Source organism: Mobula birostris, chromosome 17, assembly GCF_030028105.1.
Source record: "Mobula birostris isolate sMobBir1 chromosome 17, sMobBir1.hap1, whole genome shotgun sequence".
Classification (NCBI taxonomy): domain Eukaryota; kingdom Metazoa; phylum Chordata; class Chondrichthyes; order Myliobatiformes; family Myliobatidae; genus Mobula; species Mobula birostris.
Window position 1 is genome coordinate 45,136,856 of NC_092386.1, and position 19,685 is coordinate 45,156,540.

General features: G+C 41.2%; 1 protein-coding gene across 5 annotated transcripts in view; it reads left to right on the forward strand.

The window, feature by feature from the left end:
- Positions 1-19,685, forward strand: part of aopep (aminopeptidase O (putative)) — a 214,497-nt gene that overhangs the window by 104,039 nt on the left and 90,773 nt on the right. For all 5 annotated transcript variants that reach the window (XR_011889537.1, XM_072281633.1, XM_072281634.1 and 2 more), the window contains exons 9-13: positions 1,185-1,292; positions 1,707-1,750; positions 4,562-4,622; positions 14,526-14,588; positions 14,849-14,938. Coding sequence is in view for 4 of the 5 variants with exons in the window: in XM_072281633.1 (XP_072137734.1) it covers positions 1,185-1,292; positions 1,707-1,750; positions 4,562-4,622; positions 14,526-14,588; positions 14,849-14,938 (366 nt within the window). In the remaining variant the exon portion in view is untranslated. The remainder of the gene's footprint in view (positions 1-1,184; positions 1,293-1,706; positions 1,751-4,561; positions 4,623-14,525; positions 14,589-14,848; positions 14,939-19,685) is intronic.

The window sequence follows — 19,685 nt, forward strand, 5'->3', positions numbered from 1 at the left end:
CATACTGGATCAATTGAAAGTGAGAAATTTTGTTGGTATGGGTATCAGTGAAAGCAGAACAAAGGTAGGAATGCAGAATTGAGGTGCCAATCAGCATTATCAGTCTGAGTTGTGGAACAAACTTTAAATCTCAAATGACCTACTGTTCCATTTGATTAAATCAGAATTATTGTTGCTGCATCCTTTCTGGCCAATTGGCTTAACCAAAAGCAATAGGCCATCATTCAGCATTAGGTTTTAGGTTGTTTTGCAGTATGGAGGTATATGGTGAGCAACCCCCCCATATTTTTTAATGGAATATACCAACCTAGATTGAAAAGGTAAATTGGAAGTGAATTAATTTTTTTTTAATATTTTAAATTTATTTCTAGCACATTTAAGATATTTTAAAATATTTGATTTAGTTACTTTGCAACAGCTATCTGGAATAACCTTCCAGAGGATCTAAATGCCGCTTACAAAAAACTACCTGGAAGGAACCTCAAGATGTGTTGCCTGACAACTAGTTGCTGTTAGTTAACTACTTTGCCTCCTGGGAGGGCCCAAAGCATCAGACCATCTAGAGGACATGACCTGCAGGGCTATAAAAAAACAAATGTGGTCACCGGAAAAGTTCAGAGGGCTGAATGCAGTTAGTGAGCCAGATTAACTATGATTTGACTCATTATTTTTTAACCATTCGAATAATTCAACTTTTGAAGCACAGGTATTTGCATGAGCACACATGTTGAACTAATTGCTTTAGTTTCTCACATAAATATTGCATCTTGTTTGATGGCAGCTGCTGGGCCTTTGAATTTGATTTTGTTCCGTCAAATAATATTTGTACAAACTGCATTTTCTTCATGTTGGATTGAGACATAGACTTTAGATTTTTTAATATATTATGAGAAAAAGTAAGCTGGATTTGTGAAGATATCAGGTTTGATCAAAGCCCTGGTGTTGAGTAGGTATTAGTGATTATTTTTTTAACAAATTGCCAAAGGCGTAATTAAGTCCTTCAAGTAGAACTATACAAGGGAAAATGATATGTATCAAAATAATGGTGAGTAATTATGCTGGCTATGTTGAAATGTTATCTGCATTTTAAATGCTCAACTTTTAATCTGCTATTTTATACAACTGATTATATTCCTTGTTAGTCATGTCACAATTTCCTGTTTTTTGATTGTGAATATTTTTAGGGTTATTTTCTGCTCCATTACCTTGAGAACCAAGTGGGACAAAAAGCTTTTCTCAATTTTTTGGGGTTATTTGTGGAGAGGTTTCATGGGCAACTAATTCTTTCTCAGGTGAGTTACTTTGTAAGAACTATTTGTTTATATTATTTTAATAATGTAATTGTGAGATATGCAACATTTAACCTGCAAAGCACACAAACTGTAGAGCTTTCATAATTTAAAAAAAAACTGAAGTAACTATGGCCTGGAAATATCCAGTGTATCCAACAATGCCGTGATAAAAATTGAGGACTCTGTGCTGCTGAACCACAAACTGTAAATGGAGCATCTTATCTAATGTTCCTTCCACTGAAACCAGTGTTCTGCATTTTTAATTCACTGCTTACATTAAGTGTGAAGATCAAGTGAGGGCAAATCTAAATGTGCTAAAACAAGCTGTATTTTTTAAAAATCTGGTTTTTTTAAAACTATAAGTTGTTGAATTCTAATTCCTGTTTGTCACAATTGTTTTTATTTCAAAATTAGGATTTTCTACACATGTTTATGGAGAATTTTTCAGAACTTGGAAGGTATGTACAAAAGATGTTTTGTTTGACAATTTAAATATGATATTTAGTCCAGACATTGAAAAGATAATTTGGAATTTTTTGGTGGTCTACCGAGCAAAATATTAACCCTGTCCATAAGGTAATTTGGTACACCTTGTAATATCGTGAGTTTAGTCCATGAAAGAAAGTATTTTCATAAAATCAGAAAATGTTGAAATAAAAAAGAGGCCATTTAGTCCATCATTTTACCCCATTTATCTTCTCCTTCCCCATGAGCGCAAATCCATTTTCCCCTTCCTTCAACTCCTTTTGAAAGTTTTTACTGATTCAATAATAACTTTAAAGGGGTAAAGAGAAGCACTACACCAGAACAGCTCTGTGTAAAGGTTAATATTCATGTTGTTATTTTCTGCAAATTGTCTTAAATCAATCCCTTTGGTAATCAGTGCTTCTGAAATTGCAAACCATTTTTCTCTATTTAATCAATCAAACCCCTTCTGAGTCTTTGAACCTCGCCAAAGCTTCACTTGGTTTCCTCTGCCCTTGTGAAGAAATTACCCAGTTCCTCTGTGGTACCATTCTGAAAAAGAATCCTCTATATTCGTTCTAAGAACTTGTTATCCTTCTTTGAATGTGTTGCTCAATCAGTTCTAGGCTGGGCTTAACTAGATCTTTCTGAAGTTTTAACATCTCTTTCATTTCATTCACTGTTTCTGTGTGAAGTAAATTATGTTTATTGAAGTCTGTTATTCCATCTTCAAAGTCTTGAATTTGTACACCTGCATTTCTTTCTGCAGTCTTTTTAAACATTATATTGTTTAGATAATATTCTTGTTTTTCTCATTCTTCTTAATAATTCAGATTTGATCTACTTGGTGTTCATTGCCATTCCCATTGAGCTCTCCTGAAGGGCGTGCTGAACCTCCCCCTTGCTGTTTGTTAAGTGTCATCTGCCGATGGAAAGAATGAGCTGTATGTCCCAAGTTTTATCATTAATACCCTCCTGAAAAGAGCCATGGTATTATACCCATTTTCCGGTGGAATTTGCATCAGTTTTCTTTAGGTGCTGTGGTTTCTACCCACCTACCAAACACATGCAGGTTGATTGCTAAGCTAGCCACTGTAAATTGCCTCTAGAATGTGGGTGAGGTGCAGAATGCAGAGGAGAGGGAGCTGATATGGTGGGCAATGGATAGTTACAGATAGAGTTAGTATATATGGATTCTTGATGGTTGGCAGGTATTTGCTGGGCTAAAGAGCCTGTTTCCATGTTGTATCTCTAAAGCTGCAGACTCAGTTAACGCTGTTCTTCACTGAGATTTAAAGTTGTAAGTAAATTTATTATCTCTGTGCACATATGCCACTGTATACCACCCTGAGATTCATCTTATTGCAGGCATTCATGTTATACACAAGGAAACACAATACAATCAATGAAGAACTGCACACTACAAAAACGGACAAACAACCAATGTGCAAAGACAACAAATTATGCAAAGACAAAGAAAAAGATAACCAAAATAATAATAATAAAGAAGTAATGAATACTGAGAATGTGAGTTGTAATGTCCTTGAAAGTGAGTCCATAGTGTGTGGAATCAGTTCAGTGTTGGGGTGAGTAAAGTTATCCCCACTGGTTCAGGAGCCCGATGGTTGAGGGGTAATAACTGTTCCTGAACCTGGTGGTATGGGAGCTGAGGCTCCTGGATCTGACAGCAGCAGCAAGAAGAGAGCATGGACTGGATGGTTGGGGTCCTTGTTGGTGAATGCTGATTTCCTGTGACAGTGCCCTTTGTAGATGTGCTCAGTGGTGGGGAGAGCTTTACCTGTGAGAGATTGGACTGCATCCACTACTTTTTTTTTTAAGGTTTTTCCTTTCAAGGGCATTGGAATTTCCATTACAGGCCATGATGCAATCAGTCTTGATGCGTTCCACTGTACATGTATAGAGGTTTATCAAAATTTTAGATCTCATGCTGAATCTTCACAAATTTCTAAGGAAGTAAGAGATTGGTTGTATTGTAGACCCCTTGCTCAATATCAGGCTAGGATGCAATTATGGGTAGAGACAACTTTTTGAGTCATGGAGTCATATGCATGAAAACAGGCCATTTTGGCCCACCACACCTACAACCCCCAATTCATGTCATCTTTCAGCATTTGCCCCATAATCTTACATATCTATGCAATTCAAATGTTTGTCTAAACACTACATGAATACCATCAGCCACTCTGCTTCCACCACTCTCCCAGGTAGTGTGTTCCAGTTACTTGCTGCTAAGCTACCCCTTCGATTCCTTCTACATCTCACACCTTACTTAAATCTGGCTTTATCTCCTCTGATATGGGGAGTCCTCTGATATAGCAGAATTCCCTTCCCATACTCATAATTTTATATACCTCAGTCATGTCCCCTCTTAACCACCAATGCTCCAGATGTTACAGACCCAGCTTTTCCAGTCTCACATAATTAATAGACTTCCGTTCATGCAACATCCTGGTGGATCTCTGCACCTTCACATGTTTTGAAGAAGTTACTCAACAGTCCTTCAGGATGATGGAGTCAAAGGTTAAAGAAGGCCATGTAGAGTGGCTGGTGCTGCTGCTCTGTTTTTCTTGGAGTTGACTTTTAACCTGAGGACCTTGCCCAATTATAGACACTTGGCAAGTTTCATTCCACGGAACTAAATCCAGCAGTGTATCATTGGCATAGACCTACATTAATCATCAAGGTTTTTGCTATGCATCTTAGGAGTTTCTGCTCCAATTTATTATTCATTTGGAAAGTCTAATATTAAATTGAGGTTTCTCCCTTTGCTTTATTCACTACAGTCAAGGGCTGTCTACAGAAACTATCTATCGAGTCTGGTTGGATGTAGCAGGATTGCCAAAGGTAAATTTTTGTACCTACTTGCATTAGCAATTTTTAAAAATAAAAACAGAAATTGTTGGAAATACTCAGTGGGTCAGACAGCACCTGAACATTGAACAATACAGCATACAAACATGCCCTTTTGCCCACAATGTTGTGCTAAAGTAATCTAATAATTAAAAATGCAAACAACAGGAATTCTGCAGATGCTGGAAATTCAAGCAACACACATCAAAGTTGCTGGTGAACGCAGCAGGCCAGGCAGCATCTCTAGGAAGAGGTACAGTCGACATTTCAGGCCGAGACCCTTCGTCAGGACTAACTGAAGGAAGAGTTAGTAAGGGATTTGAAAGTGGGAAGAGGAGGGGGAGATCCAAAATGATAGGAGAAGATAGGAGGGGGAGGGATGGAGCCAAGAGCTGGACAGATGATGGCAAAGGGGATATGAGAGGATCATGGGACGGGAGGTCCGGAGTCAGGACTAACTGAAGGAAGAGTTAGTAAGTCAGGACCAGCTAATTAAAAATAGAGCTAAGCTAATTCCTTCTGTCTATACAATGTCTTTGTTCTCTATTCTTTTCACAGTCATTAAGTGGTCTGGAATGCCTCTGCTGTATTTGCCTTCAGTGCAATGCCTGGCAGTACATTTAATGCACCCACCACTCTGTAGTTAAAAAAAATGCTCTGCCCATCCTTTTTGAACTTGCCCCCTTTCACCTTCAATGTATGCTCCAGATGTATATATAATTTTGATCCTGGGAAACAGACCTATTTTCCTCTTTCTACAGAAAGTTTCATAATCAGAATATTTCCAATATTTTCTTTATGTATTGCAGGTCTCTAGTACGTATCTGCAGTTTCTTTATGCTTTTCAATGAGCAGTATCTAAATTGCTTCTATTTGGATTCGTGTAGGCTATACTTACACCTACTCTGTTTTGCTCGTGTGGGAGATTTACAAAGACTGAATGCCTATCACTTGATTGAAAAATTACTTGTAAAAGGTTTAATGTAAAAATAAAATTCTATTAAATACAAATTGAAATTCAGCACACTCGCTCTTTTAGGATTTAATAACACCTTTATGAGAAAGATTTATACCTCAGAAAAATTAGTAAGTAACAGTACAACAGCAAAAGAGCAGTGTTACATTAATGCTACGGGCGGAGTAGATTAGTAGTTAGTGTACTACTATTAGAGTGCCAGTGACCCAGGGTCAATTTCGCTGCTGTCGGTATGGAGTTTTTAATGTGCTCCCTATGAACGTGTGGGTTTTCTCTCGGAGCTCCCATTTTTGCACATATTTCAAAGACATATGGATTCGGATTAGTAAATCGTGAGCCTGCTGTGTTGGAGCCAGAGGCATGGCCATGCTTGCGAACTGCCCCCAGCACATTCTCGTGTTGGTCGTTGGTGCAAACTGATACATATCACTATTGTGTTTCAGTATTTCAAAGTACATGTGACAAATAAATCTAATTTTTATCTTTATGTTATGTTTGACTGGAAAAAAGAATATTGAAGCACTGAAGGAAGTGACATTGTAATACTCTTTTCTGTACTGAATAGTTGTAGTCAATCAGAATGGTGTTCTTTTCTTTGCAAGAAAAAACTTAGAGAGAACTCAATAGGATGGACATAGGGAAATAATTTTTACTTGTTGAAAAATGCAAAACAGAAAAGATAACCACCAAAATCTTACATAAAAACTTAAGAGAAATCTTTTAACTTAAGAAGAATATAGAACTTGCTTCCACAGATTGAAGCAGAAGGCACCAACAAATTTAATGCTAAGTGTGATGCACACATGGTGGAGAAAGCAATAACTGGATGCAGGCCCTTTCAGACCATAAGTACTGGCTTGGACCTAGTACCCAATGGGACCACTTCTACTCTCTAAATGAAAGATTAAAGCTACTGCACTTTACTAACTAACAATAACACCAGATTATAGAAAGTTAAATTTGTTTTAGCTTCAGAAATTAATGTGCATTTTAATGTGTTTGAGCAGAATCTGAAACCAGTAAGGATTAAGTGTTGGGGTAATTTCAGTCATGTGGTTGGTTCCTTTCATTTACTATAAACGTTAGTGAATATTGAGTACTCTTACAATTCAGAATGATATCTGAGCAGTGTTTCAATAGCCAGTCTGATCTTTTAGCTGTTCTTGATACTAAGATGATTTCATCCTTTTTCAAGCTCCATGACCACACTCTTGGCCACTCCTGGGACTTATGACCTGCCCACCTTGTCCCAGGTCCGACATTTGCCTGTTTGCTCTAGTGGGCCCTGTGAGATAAACTAATCAATTCCCTCATTTGGAGCAGTGAACTGTGATGAATCAATTGTTGTAAATTAAAAAAACATAAAGGCTTGATTAAAACATTATATCAGAATTATATAATGAGTCGTCATAGTTAACACCATTCCTTTCTCTATTGACTTACAAATTACTGCAGTAATAAAAGTAAATGTCCTTTGCTAATTTCTGTTTTGTCCTTACTAAAGTCACCTATATATTCCTTTACAGTTTACCCTGCAATTTAGATGGTGCCTCAGTAATACACAATAATAAGACTCTAATTCTCCTTCATCTTTAGCCACACATTCGACCTGCTATTTAGGAAAACATTCCTAAGAGTCCCTTATCATTTGTGCTATTTGGTGAAATACAAGGAACAAAAGGTTGCCATTAAAGTTTGAGAATAATATGAATGGATTACTGTCATCTGCTCTTATCTCCCAAATGCATCTCACTGCAACCACCAAGGACTGGCAATACATTTCATGAGCATCATGTTAAATGTACAATAAAGATCTTCAATATCATTCAGTTCTAGAGATCCAGAAAGGGAACAATTGAAGCTTTGTAGATTCATTTCCCTATTGGCAAACCCTTCTTAAAAGATTTTGTTGGTTTTTTTCTCACCAGGATTCCCAATTACCTGCCAGCTCTCCCTTCACTCTGTCGCCCACCCTATATACTGGCTGCCGCCCTTTTTCTTTGCAGTTCTGATGAAGGGTCTCAACCCGGATAGTCAACTATTCATTTTCCTCCACAGATGATGCCCGACCCACTGAGTTCCTTCGGTATTTTGTGTGCTGCTCTTTGTTTTTTCGTTCTCTCCTTTTGTTCACTTTCCCTTCAGAAGATTTATCTGATCTTCTCAGAGATACAAAGTTTTGAAGCTGAAATTCACCAGGGTGACAACAGAGAAGTGTTGCCTTATGGCCACTAGCCTCCTCTCTGTGTGGAAGTTAGATCTACATGGTGGATGGTTTTCAAAGTCATTAGCTCACCAAGGATAGATTCCCAAAGAATTACAAAACCTAAATAAATATGTAAGCACTCTTTGAGGTGAATAAACAATAGGGATTTGAGGTCCATTGGTTGTCCTCGAAAAACACATTTTCACCAGAAGAGAAAGAAAGAATTGGAGCTGTGCTTAGCCTCATAGTCATATGTAGAAAGCGAGTAAAGCAGAGGGCTAAGCACACAACTTTGTGGTGCATCTGTGTTGATGAGGATTATGGAGGAGTTGTTGTTGCTGCCAATCCAAACTGACTGAGGTCTGCAAATGAGGAAATTGAGGATCCAATTGCAGAAGGAAGCATTGAAGCCTCGGTCTTGGAGCCTATTGATTAGTTCTGAGGGGATGATGCCATTGAATGTTGAGCTGGAGCCAGCGAAGAGCGTCCCAAGTATGCATCTTTTCTGTCAGATTTTCCAGAGTTGAGTGAAGAGCCAATGAAATGGCATCTGCTGTTGACCTCTTGTGATGTTAGGCAAATTGTAATAGATGCAATTTGCTTCTCAGGCAAGAGTTGATATATTTCATCAGAAACTTCTCAAAGCACTTTATCACAGTGGATATAAATGCTACTGGATGAAATGGACAACACAGACAAAATGCTGGAGGAACTCAGCATGTCTCACAGCATCTATGGAAATTAATAAACACTTGACATTTCGGGTTGAGAACCTTCATCAGGAGTAGAAAGGAAGGGGAAAGATACCAGAATAGAAAGGAGGGGGGAGTTGAAGGAGGACACGCTAGAAGTTGATAGGTGAAGCATGTGGGTGGGAAAGATAGAGGACTGGGGAAGAACGAATCTGATGAGAGGAGAGTGACCCATGGAAGAAATGGAAGAAGGAGCAGCACAAGGGGAGGTGAAAGGCAGGTGAGGATAAGAGGTAAGAGTCCAGAGTGGGGAATAGAAGAGGGAAGGCGGAGAGGAAAAAAGGAAAAAAATACCGGAAGGAGAAATCGATGTTCATGCCATCAGGTTGGAGACTACCTAGATAGAATATTGTTGTTGTTATTGTTCCTTTTCGTGTCTTGTGGTGCATTGGGCGGCAATTCTTTGCCATTTCCTTAACATTTTCCTTTTTTTTTAAAAGACCAAGTTGCTAGCTCGACACTCAACTCAACATGATGGAAGATGGTAGTGTGGAGGAGCAGAGGGATCTGGGGGTACATGTCCACAGATCCCTGAAAGTTGCCTCACAGGTAGATAGGGTAGTTAGGAAAGCTTATGGGGTGTTAGCTTTCATAAGTCGAGGGACAAGAGTTTAAGAGTTGCGATGTAATGATGCAGCTCTATAAAACTCTGGTTAGGCCACACTTGGAGTACTGTGTACAGTTCTGGTCGCCTCACTATAGGAAGGATGTGGAAGCATTGGAAAGGGTACAGAGGAGATTTACCAGGATGCTGGCTGGTTTAGAGAGTATGCATTATGATCAGAGATTAAGGGAGCTAGGGCTTTACTCTCTGGAGAGGAGGAGGATGAGAGGAGACATGATAGAGGTGTACAAGATATTAAGAGGAATAGATAGAGTGGATAGCCAGCACCTCTACCCCAGGGCACCACTGCTCAATACAAGAGGACATGGCTTTAAGGTAAGGGGTGGGAAGTTCAAGGGGGATATTAGAGGAAGGTTTTTTTACTCAGAGAGTGGTTGGTACGTGGAATGCACTGCCTGAGTCAGTGGTGGAGGCAGATACACTCGTGAATTTAAAAGACTACTAGACAGGTGTATGGAGGAATTTAAGGTGGGGGGTTATATGGGAGGCAGGATTTGAGCATTGGCACAACATTGTGGGCTGAAGGGCCTGTAATGTGCTGTACTATTCTATGTTCTATGATGGAAAGCTTGCAAGAAGTCGGATTTGAACCCGGAATCATTTGCCGTGAAGTCCGGTGCTGATGCCACTATGTCAATGGCTGGCAGAATATGAGAGATTGGAATTAAAAGGGTTGGCCAGTTGGAAATTCTGCTTTGGCTGGATGGAGTGGAGATGCTTGATAAAGCATTCCCTAATTTACGACTGGTCTCACCGATGTAGAGGAGGCCACTTTGGGAGCACCAGATATAATAAACATCTCAAAAGATTCACAGGTGAATTGTTGCCTCACCTGGAAGGATTGTTTCATACCCTGAATGGAGGTGAGGGAGGAAGTGAATGAGCAGATGTAGCATTTCTGTCACTCGCAAGGCTATGTACCGGGAGGGAGATTAGTAGAGATGGATGAATGGACATGGGAATCACGGAGGGAGCTATATCCACAGGAATGGGAGAGTGGGGGAGGGAGATAGATAGATAGATATACTTTATTGATCCCAAGGGAAATTGGGTTTCATTACAGCCGCACCAACCAAGAATAGAGCATAAATATAGCAATACAAAAATCACAAACAAACAACAAAAAGCAAACTATGCCAGTTGGAAAATAAGTCCAGGACCAGCCTATTGGCTCAGGGTGTCTGACCCTCCACGGGTGGAGCTGCAAGTTCGATGGCCACAGGCAGGAACAACTGCCTGTGCCGCCCAGTGTTGTATCTCGGTGGAATATGGCCGAAGTCCAGCAGCAAAAATTTCAATATCCGGTCTACAAACACGCTCCTCGATCATAATATGACCCAGATTGCACCATCCGGGTCATATTACGTATGACCTGGACATATAATAAAGATGTGATTGGTTGTGGGGTCCTGTTAAAGATGGAAGTTTATATATCGGAAAAAAAATTAACTTCAATAGTACAATAAAATGGGAAGTACCATTGTCAAACAAAGTTGAGCAAAAAGAAATCATGAACAGCTAAATAAACTATCATAGTCACCATTTCCTGAACAGAGATGGAAGCTTCACAGTACTGTTCTTCCAGCCTGTTCCAACAAATTGGAACAAATGCGAATTTCAGTAATGGTGTGTTTTCACTGTCTGCCTGATTCCGCAAATAGGCAATGCTCAAGATATTTGTTACAGTACACCCTTAATCTTAGAGCATTCAATGAATGTGGTTACCAATTAGCATTTATTAAGAAATCATAAAAATATGCCATTTCACTTTCACATGCAAAATCCATAATGTGCAAAATATCCCAAAACAATCAGGACATCAATGTAAGAAATAGGAGAATGAGTAGGCCAACGCATCTCCATCAGTTCATCTGAGACCTCCTTAAATTCTGCTGCAAGTGCGGTAGCAGCTGGAAGTACTTTGTATCTTAGCTTCTCTGACATATTGATCTGGAAGGATTGTGTTTCTTTTCCAAATGACTTGCGAAATTTGTAATTTGCATTAAAACAGAGCAGGTGATTTTATCAAAGGGAAAGTGTTTTGCCTAGACAGATACGTCAAAATAATTTTATTCATTTAGATCACGCCAAGCAGGGAGCATATCTATTCTGATGGCATTATATATACAGCAGTAGAATGTGGATTGTAATCGAATTGAAAGCTCGCGTGCAAGACACTCCGGGATATTCCTGGCTTAATAATAAGCAGGGAGATTTGTTATGTCATAAAATAGCCTTGTTATGCTGACAGATCAATGTCAGTATTCCCAAATTGTTTGTGAAGCTGACTGATAAGAAAAAATATCTTCACATGAAGGGCAATAAGCATTTGTTTAGAAATTTGGTTTATTCCTCCAGACTTCCAGGTTTCAATCATAAAATTGTATATCATGGAATATGTTTGGCCATTGGTATTCACAATCCAATTAACTAAATTTCAAGACAAGGTGTATCTTTTATGTCTCTGGGAAGCAGTATTTCTGACTGTAACCCCTGGGGAAAATATAGCACTGTTTTACACTGGAGCCATTAAGATACAAAGCACTAGTTGTACGGGTCTGGTTTAATGATTCAGAAAAACTTGGGAAATGGAAGTGTTTTTGTGGTAAATGAATTTTGGTTCAGATAGGATTAGGGTAAGGTTAAGGGTGAGGGTAGGAATAGGATGATTTGGCAGGTGAATGCTTGGCTGAGGAACTGGTACAGCGGGCAGGTGTTCATATTTATGGATCACTGGCATCTCTCTGGAGAAGGTATGACCTGTACAAAAGGGACAGGTTACACCTGAACACAAGGGGGTTCAATATCCTTGCAGGCAGGTTTGCTACAGGTATTCAGTAAGGTTTAAACTAATTTGAAGAGGGATGGGAACGGTGATAGCGTTGAAGTACTTGCTTTACAAACAAAGACAATCTGCAGTGAGAATCCTAGCAAGGAGAGGCTGATGATATAACAATATTGCAGCCAACAGGATGAGTTGCAACGTGTAAAGTAGACAAAATTGAAAAGGATGAATACAATGGCTTGAGTTATAAGGAGAAACTTAAAACAGTTACCCGAATAAACTATTCATCTGTAATGCATCCAGATAGCATTGTGCATCAATAACAATTCATGAAGGTCATTAGGCACATGTCAAATTTCTTTAGCATCCTGAGGAAATAGAAGATTTGGACATGAAGTCAACATGGTTGGAACAGTGTAGGTTATTGGTGATGTTCACTCATAGGAACTTGAAGCTCTCAACCCTCTGGACCTCAGCACCTTTGAAGTAAACATGAGTATGTTCACTGCCTCTCTTCCTGAAATCAGTAACGTGTTGCTGACATTCGGGGAAAGGTTGTTGTTGTAACACCATGTTACTGAGTTCTCTATCTCCTTCTTGGAGCCCAACTCATTGTTATTTGAGATATGTCCCACTAAGGTGGTATCCTCTACAAGCTTCAAAGTTCAAATAAATTTATTATCTAATTATATATCTGTCACCATATACAACCCTGAGATTAATTTTCTTGCAGGCATTCACAGTACCTATAAGAAACACAATAAAATCAATGAAAGAGCACACCCAACAGGACAAACATCAATGTGTAAAAGTCAGCAAACTGTTCAAATACAATCATAATAATAAATATCAAGAACCTGCAATGAAGGGCCCTCGAAACTAAGTCCATAGGTCGTGGGAACAGTTCAGTGATGGGGAGAGTGGAGTTATCCTCTCGGGCTCAAGATCATGAAGTTTGAGGTGAAATAACCATTCCTGAATCTGGTAGTGTGAGTCCTGAGCCTCCTGTACCTTCTTCCCCATGGCAGCAGCCAGAAGAGAGCATGGTCTGTCTGGATGGTAGGGGTCCTTGATGGATGGTGCTTTCCTGCGATAGCGCTGCTTGCAGATACACACACAAACTGCTGGAGGAACTCAGCAGGCCAGGCAGCATTTATGCAAACGAGTCGACGTTTTGGGCCGACACCCTTCGTCAGGACTGTTCCCAGGAAGGATACGTGGCTGTGGTTGCGGGTCTGGTCTGGTGAGCACATGGTCGGAGAGTCGGAGGGATCACGGCGTGGGGGGGGGGGGGTGGAAGTTGGGATCAGCGAGAGTCACGAGTGTGCAGGGAGTAGAGTAGCGGGCTGAAGGTGCAATCTTGGGGACTCTAGTGAACAGAAGTGTTACTGCCTATCCTTGTGAATCTATCTAGCTGTATCTCCTTCAAGCAACTATTAAAACCCGCGTCAGTGACAATGGTCACTCGTTATATTGCCTTTTATGGTTTTATGTCAAGTTATATTTAACAGCGTTCCTCTGCACCCTGGGCTGTGATCCGTAGAACTGCAGGGTAAGAGCAATAAACATTTTCAGTAAAAGAGTTCTATTGGGTTAATTTTGAGAGAACAGGTGTAAATATTTTTCACAACGCGTTATGCTGAGGCGATGCACCGTAGCGTGTTATTTCTATCTGCAAATGCACAATGTGGTTTAGTTTACCTAAACACACACATGGTCGTAACCAAAAACGAAATGTTAGGAGGCTCCCGTTTTAACTTTCAGGTGTGTTTGGATGGTTATTGAAGATTGGACTGTCGCATGAATGCAAAAATCTGCGAAGTGCTCCGTGTATTTGTATGAACTTGTCACGTTGGCAGCACTGAATACAAGTGTTCTGTTATTGTGTGGACTGACAGCGGTTAGCTGGGACAGTGCGTAAGCTATGTTTGCTATCCGCAGGACAATGAGCTTTTTGCTGGCTGAATGATCAATGTTGGATCAGGTTCACTTTCACATTCCACAGCTCCTACTCGCCACCCACCTACACACGGGGCGGTGTCACGCCAACCCCAAAAAAATACATGAAGCCGATCTTCTGCCTCAAGACTCTGCACGGCTATGAACCAGCCAGCTTTTATTGTATTTAGGGGTGTTTGGAAAATTGCTGGCAGTGGCGTAGCTTGCGATTCACTCCCCGTGAAGCGCCGTGTCTGCGGGAGGGGAATCCTCGCGCCAGCGGCGCGGGCCACGTGGAGCGGCCGGGACACTCTCGCCAAATAAATCTCCAAACACGCGGGGATGGACTGCACAAGGTAGTCGACGGCTTTCGTTGTGCTGCCAGATATTATTTGCAGGGGAAACGTCGCCTCCTCGCTTCGCAGCCTTTTTTTTTGCCGCGGGTGTGGGCTGGAGGGGAGGGGAGATGGAGCCACGGCACTGTCACTCTGATTCTGCGAGTGTGGGCTGCGACGCAGTTGAAAGAAGCGAGAGTGGATTTCATTAAAATAACAACAAAACATGAAGTTATGCCGCGAAAGTGTGATATTTCAGACTTTTTTTTTCTGGCTTTAGCCTCTTTTGGACGAAGCTGTGCAGTGGACGGAAAACCGACTAGTCCGTGAAGTGAAGAATGAGGTGAGAGACGCTGTTAATTGGTTGTAAACTTCTAATTAGCAACTGGCTAAATCCTGTAAATATCTAACCTACGGTATCTTTTATGTCTTAGTTTGTTACGAAATATAATTGTCCGTTGGAAAAACAGTCGCGTACACGACAAGTTGCCAACCTGCTTCTGTTTGATTCCATTGTGCTAAAATATAATCCCGGAGGAATTTTGGGGGTGGGGGGGGTTAAAACTTGTATCTTTCCGTAACCTCACTTACTGTTGACATTAGGTGACAAAATGGGTCACGATCGATCAAAAGGTCAGAAAAGGCTCCCGCAAAAGGAAGCGCAACCGCAAGGACGAGGTGACTTTCAGAGAGGTATGTATGCGAAAGTTGTTTGGAAATATCCTGAACTACTGTAAATTATGTTATCGCCCATTCCCAAGTGGTTAGGCATAGAGAGGCTCTAAAGTTGCAAACAAAGGAAAATCACCGTGTAGGATATTTAGAGCACTTATAAAATATATTTCTATATATTCCCGTAATTTTCAGTATTTTAAAATAAATTGTTAATATTTAAATAGCGACTACTGTCATTTCCTTAAATCAGCCTTTTTGCATATTGTTTGAAAAGCTGGAATCTATATAACAGAGTTCTTATAAGCGAAGGAGGGCGTTGTAACTTGTTTTATTGTAGTGAACAAGTAGTGAAAAAAATGCATTTAACAGACAATGTTAGTTCCAGTAATAAGTCATATAAGTATTTGGTGCAATGTAGAGTAGTCAAATAAAGTTGTAGTTTTTAAAGTAGAGCCAGTTATACCTGTTTATGGCTGTTTTTAAATTAAGTATTTTCCATGTTTTATTTTGCCATTTTTCTCTTCCCATCCTTTGTGTATGTTTTTGGAAGGGTTTTCTAGTGTTTGCTTCATTGCCGGCTTTGCTGTCTTACTAACTTGTTTGATCAGACTTTTTTTTGTTTGATCACAGTCATCATAGTTGGGTCTCATGTCATTGACCAACAAAGGAAACATTTCCAAGAATAGTGATTGCTTGGATGAATGTTAAACTTCTGATAATATTCAAGTAGTTTTCAATAAATATTTAAATTAACTCAGTATTGTGGACTTGTAGTCTGACTTCATCCTGAGCATACTGGTCACCAAGAAATAGCTAAGACACTCAAACCTCAGAGGCAATGCATTGAAGGACCATGTCACTGTTTCCTAGAGGACTGATAGAAGAGAGCAGTCTGCAGTAACACATACTCCTCAGCAATGGATCAAAGTTCTGAAGGAAGACTTGCTTGTGCGGATAATGGCCTTGGAGTGTTACATTTGAAAACCTAGTTTTGTCCTTATACAGTTCTATCCCTCATCAGGAAGGCCTCAAAGCCCTCCGCTTCTTTCGTGACAGAACCAACCAGTCGCCCTGCACCACAACCCTTCTCCATCTGGCAGAACTGGTCCTCACTCTGAACAACTTTTCCTTAGGCTCCTCCCGCTTTCCCCAAACCCTGAGGCACTTTCATGGGCCCAAGCTATGCCTGCCTCTTTGGCCATATAGAGCAGTCTATGTTCGAAGCCTTCACTGGTTGTACTTCCAACTCTTCCTCTGCTATATTGATAACTGCATTGGTGCTGCTGCATGCACCCATGCTGAGCTGGTCAATTTTGCCGCTAATATCCACTGTGCCCTCAAATTCAGTTGGTCCATTTCTGACACCTCCCCCCCCTTTCTTGATCCCCCTCCCCCTCCCCCTCCCCCTCCCCCTCCCCCTCCCTCTCCCCCCTCTCTCTCTCTCTCTCTCTCTCTCTCTCTCTCTCTCTTCCCCCCCCCCCACCGTCTCTGGAGACAAACTGTCAACCAGCATCTTTTATAAACCTACTGATTCCCGTAGTTATCTTGACTTTACCTCTTCCTGCCCGACCTCCAGTAAAAATGCTATTTTCTCAGTTTTATTGACTCCGCCGCATCTGTTCTCAGGATGCAGCTTTCCATTCCAGGACATCAGAGATGTCCTCCTCCTTTAAAGCACGTGGTTTCCCTCCCTGCACTACTGATGCTGCCCTCACCTGCATCTCGTCTCACCCCATTTTCCCCCCATCCCTCTTGTCCTTACCTGCCGTCAGTCTCCATATCCAATACATTATCCTCTGCAACTTACACCATCTCCAAAGGGATCCTACCACTAAAAGTACCTTTAGCACCCCCCACTCTCTGCGATTCCCTTGTCTATTCACCCCTTGCCGCTAATCACCCTCCCAGCACTTTGCCCTGTAAGCTGTCTAAGAGCTACACTTGCACCTACACCCCCTCCCTCACTTCCATTTATGGCCCCAAACAGTCCTTCCAGGTGAGGCAATACTTCACCTGCAGATCTGCTGGGGTCATCTTTTGTGTCCAGTGCTTTCAGTGCAGCCTCCTCTACATTGGTGAGATCCGCTGAAAATTGGAGGACCGCTTTGCTGAGCAACTCCGCACTACCCGCGGCAATCCAGTGGCCAATTCCCGTTTCAACGTGTCGATCCATGTCCTCCTCTTGTGCCAAGACGAGGCCGCCCTCAGGGTGGAGGAGCAACACCTTTATACCATCTGGGTCCCCCCCCCCCCCCAACCTGATGGTATGAATATCGATTTCACCTTCTGGTGAACAAAATTCCCTCTGTTCCCTCATTCTTCATCCCCCTTCCCCACCAGCCACTCGTGTTCTCCCCCCCCCACCCCGGTTCTCCCTTCCCGTGTTCCCCCCTCCCCCGGTTCTCCCCTCCCGTGTTCCTCCCCTCCGGTTCTCCCCTCCCGTGGCCCCCCCTCCCCTGGTTCTACCCTTCATTTACCCCCCCTCCCGTGTCCCCCCCAGTTCTCCCCTCCCGTGTCTCCCCCCCCCCCGGGGTTCTCCTCTCCCGTATTCCCATGGTTCTCCCCTCCCGTACCCCCACCTCACTTCCCACCGTACCTCTGCTCCCTTCCCCTTCCTTCCATCCCAACCCATTCCCCCGTATCCTTTCCCCCATACCCCACCCCCTTCCCCCCAAACCCACACCCCTGTATCCCTACCCCACTCCCTGTACCCCTAACCTCTGTACTCCCACCCTCTTACCCCACTTACCCCTATCCCCCCTTCCCTCCATACCCTCACTCCCCTTCCCCCCTTCCCCTGGTTCTGTCTCCTCCCCCCTTTCCCATCATCCTCCACCTGCCTATTATTTCTCCCTGGGCCCCCTCCTCCCTCTCTTTCTCCTATGGCGCACTTTCCTCTTCTATCAGACTGTTTCTTCTCTAGCCCTTGACCTTTCCCCCCTACCTTGCTTCACTTATCACCTTCTAGCTATCCTTGTTACCCTCCTTCCACCTTTTTTTTTAGGCATCTGCCCCATTCCCTCTCAGTCCCGAAGAAGGACATCGACCCAAAACATCAACTATTTACTCTTTTCCATGGATGCTGGCTGACCTGAGTTTCTCCAGCATGGTGTGTGTGTGTGTGTGTGTGTTGCTTTGGATTTCCAGTATGTGCCAACTTTCTTGAGTTTTTAAAGCATAGTAATGGCTGACCGAATATGGGGCTAATCTGGTTTAGGCCATGTTTGGAAATACTGTCAGGCCATTTGTGTGAGCATACTAGCTGGTTTATTCTTGAGTAACTGAAATAAATGATTGCATGAGCCCCACCAAATTTAAAACTTGTGCTGGTGTTCAGTAATTGGGAAATATGTCCAATCTGCGTATGACTGAATATTTGTACATGAATGTCTAACTGTTCCAGTTTGAGAATAGTGTTGGTAGCTTAAATGCCAACTGAGTTGTTATTAATGCAAAACAGATCTAAAATATGGCATGTGAATTGTTATCTTGAGAAGTAATTTTAAACTGTGGATAATTTTATTAACATTTGCATTTAAATACATTTGGTGAATCTTATAACCATTGAACTAGGGGTAGCTACTGTGAAGATGTGGATCACTGGTAGTCATTCTCAATATTATGATAGAGAGTTAATATTATTGACAACAGAATTGATCTCCCTGTACCGTATTTCAGAACACTCCCTTAACTTGAGGTGCCAAAAGTCAACTTTTGAGCTTGTGTGATTTTACTTTGCTCTTTTCCCACAAGAGTAAACTTTAAACTGTGAACAGTGACTTTGCCAGACACATAGTAGTTTTAATATTGTTGGTATATACTTAGTTGGAATTGAATTGCTGGAAACAGATCTTGATGTTCATACTTCAATTCAGTTTTGTGATTGGTTTACTTTATTGTCACCAAACAATTGATACTAGAGCGTACAATAATCACAGCAATAGTTGATTCTGCGCTTCGTGCTCCCTGGAGCACAAATCAATAGTAAATATTAAAAATTTAAATTATAAATCATAAATAGAAAATAGAAAAGGGAAAGTAAGATAGTGCAAAAAATCTGAGGATATTTGGAGGGTACAGCCCAGATCCGTTTTGTGTCTGTAGTACTAAATTGAACAAATGTAAACAAGAGACGCTTGGCATTTGGTGCTCCCCGTGAGAACTGCTAATTGCAAGAAGGACATATTGGGAAATCACAGCTCTAGAGTACGAGATAACCTGTTCATTAATCTTAATGAGGGGAACATCACAGGCTGAGGACCAGCAATGTACTTATTTATGTCCTCTGTTGCCAGGAAATTCGCACTAAAATTCCACACCTCTTGAAGTTTGTTCCAAATTGTACTCTGTTTGCTATATCACTCATTTATCTCCCTTTTATATAATTCCCCAGTGCTTAATTTCCCACCTACCTTTATATTGTCAACAAATGCGGAGGTGTGACACTTGGTGTCTTTGCATTAGCTAATGTCAGAAATGATAAATATCTGAAGTTCAAACACTGCTCCTTCACATAGTTGGTAGAATAAGCTAATCTTTGAAAATGCAATACAGATCATATTTTAGATGTTTAACCTCTTTAAATGAAGTCTATACATTTTGGGAATGTTGGTGTTCTGTCTGTTATACAGGATTATATTGTAGAAGTGAGCAGATTTGAAGGAGGTTGAGTTTGAAACATAGTATATAAATATTGGTGTTAATTTATCTCCAAGTTTTTAAATAGACCTTTTTGTTTAATATAGATTAGTTCAATTTATGCTTG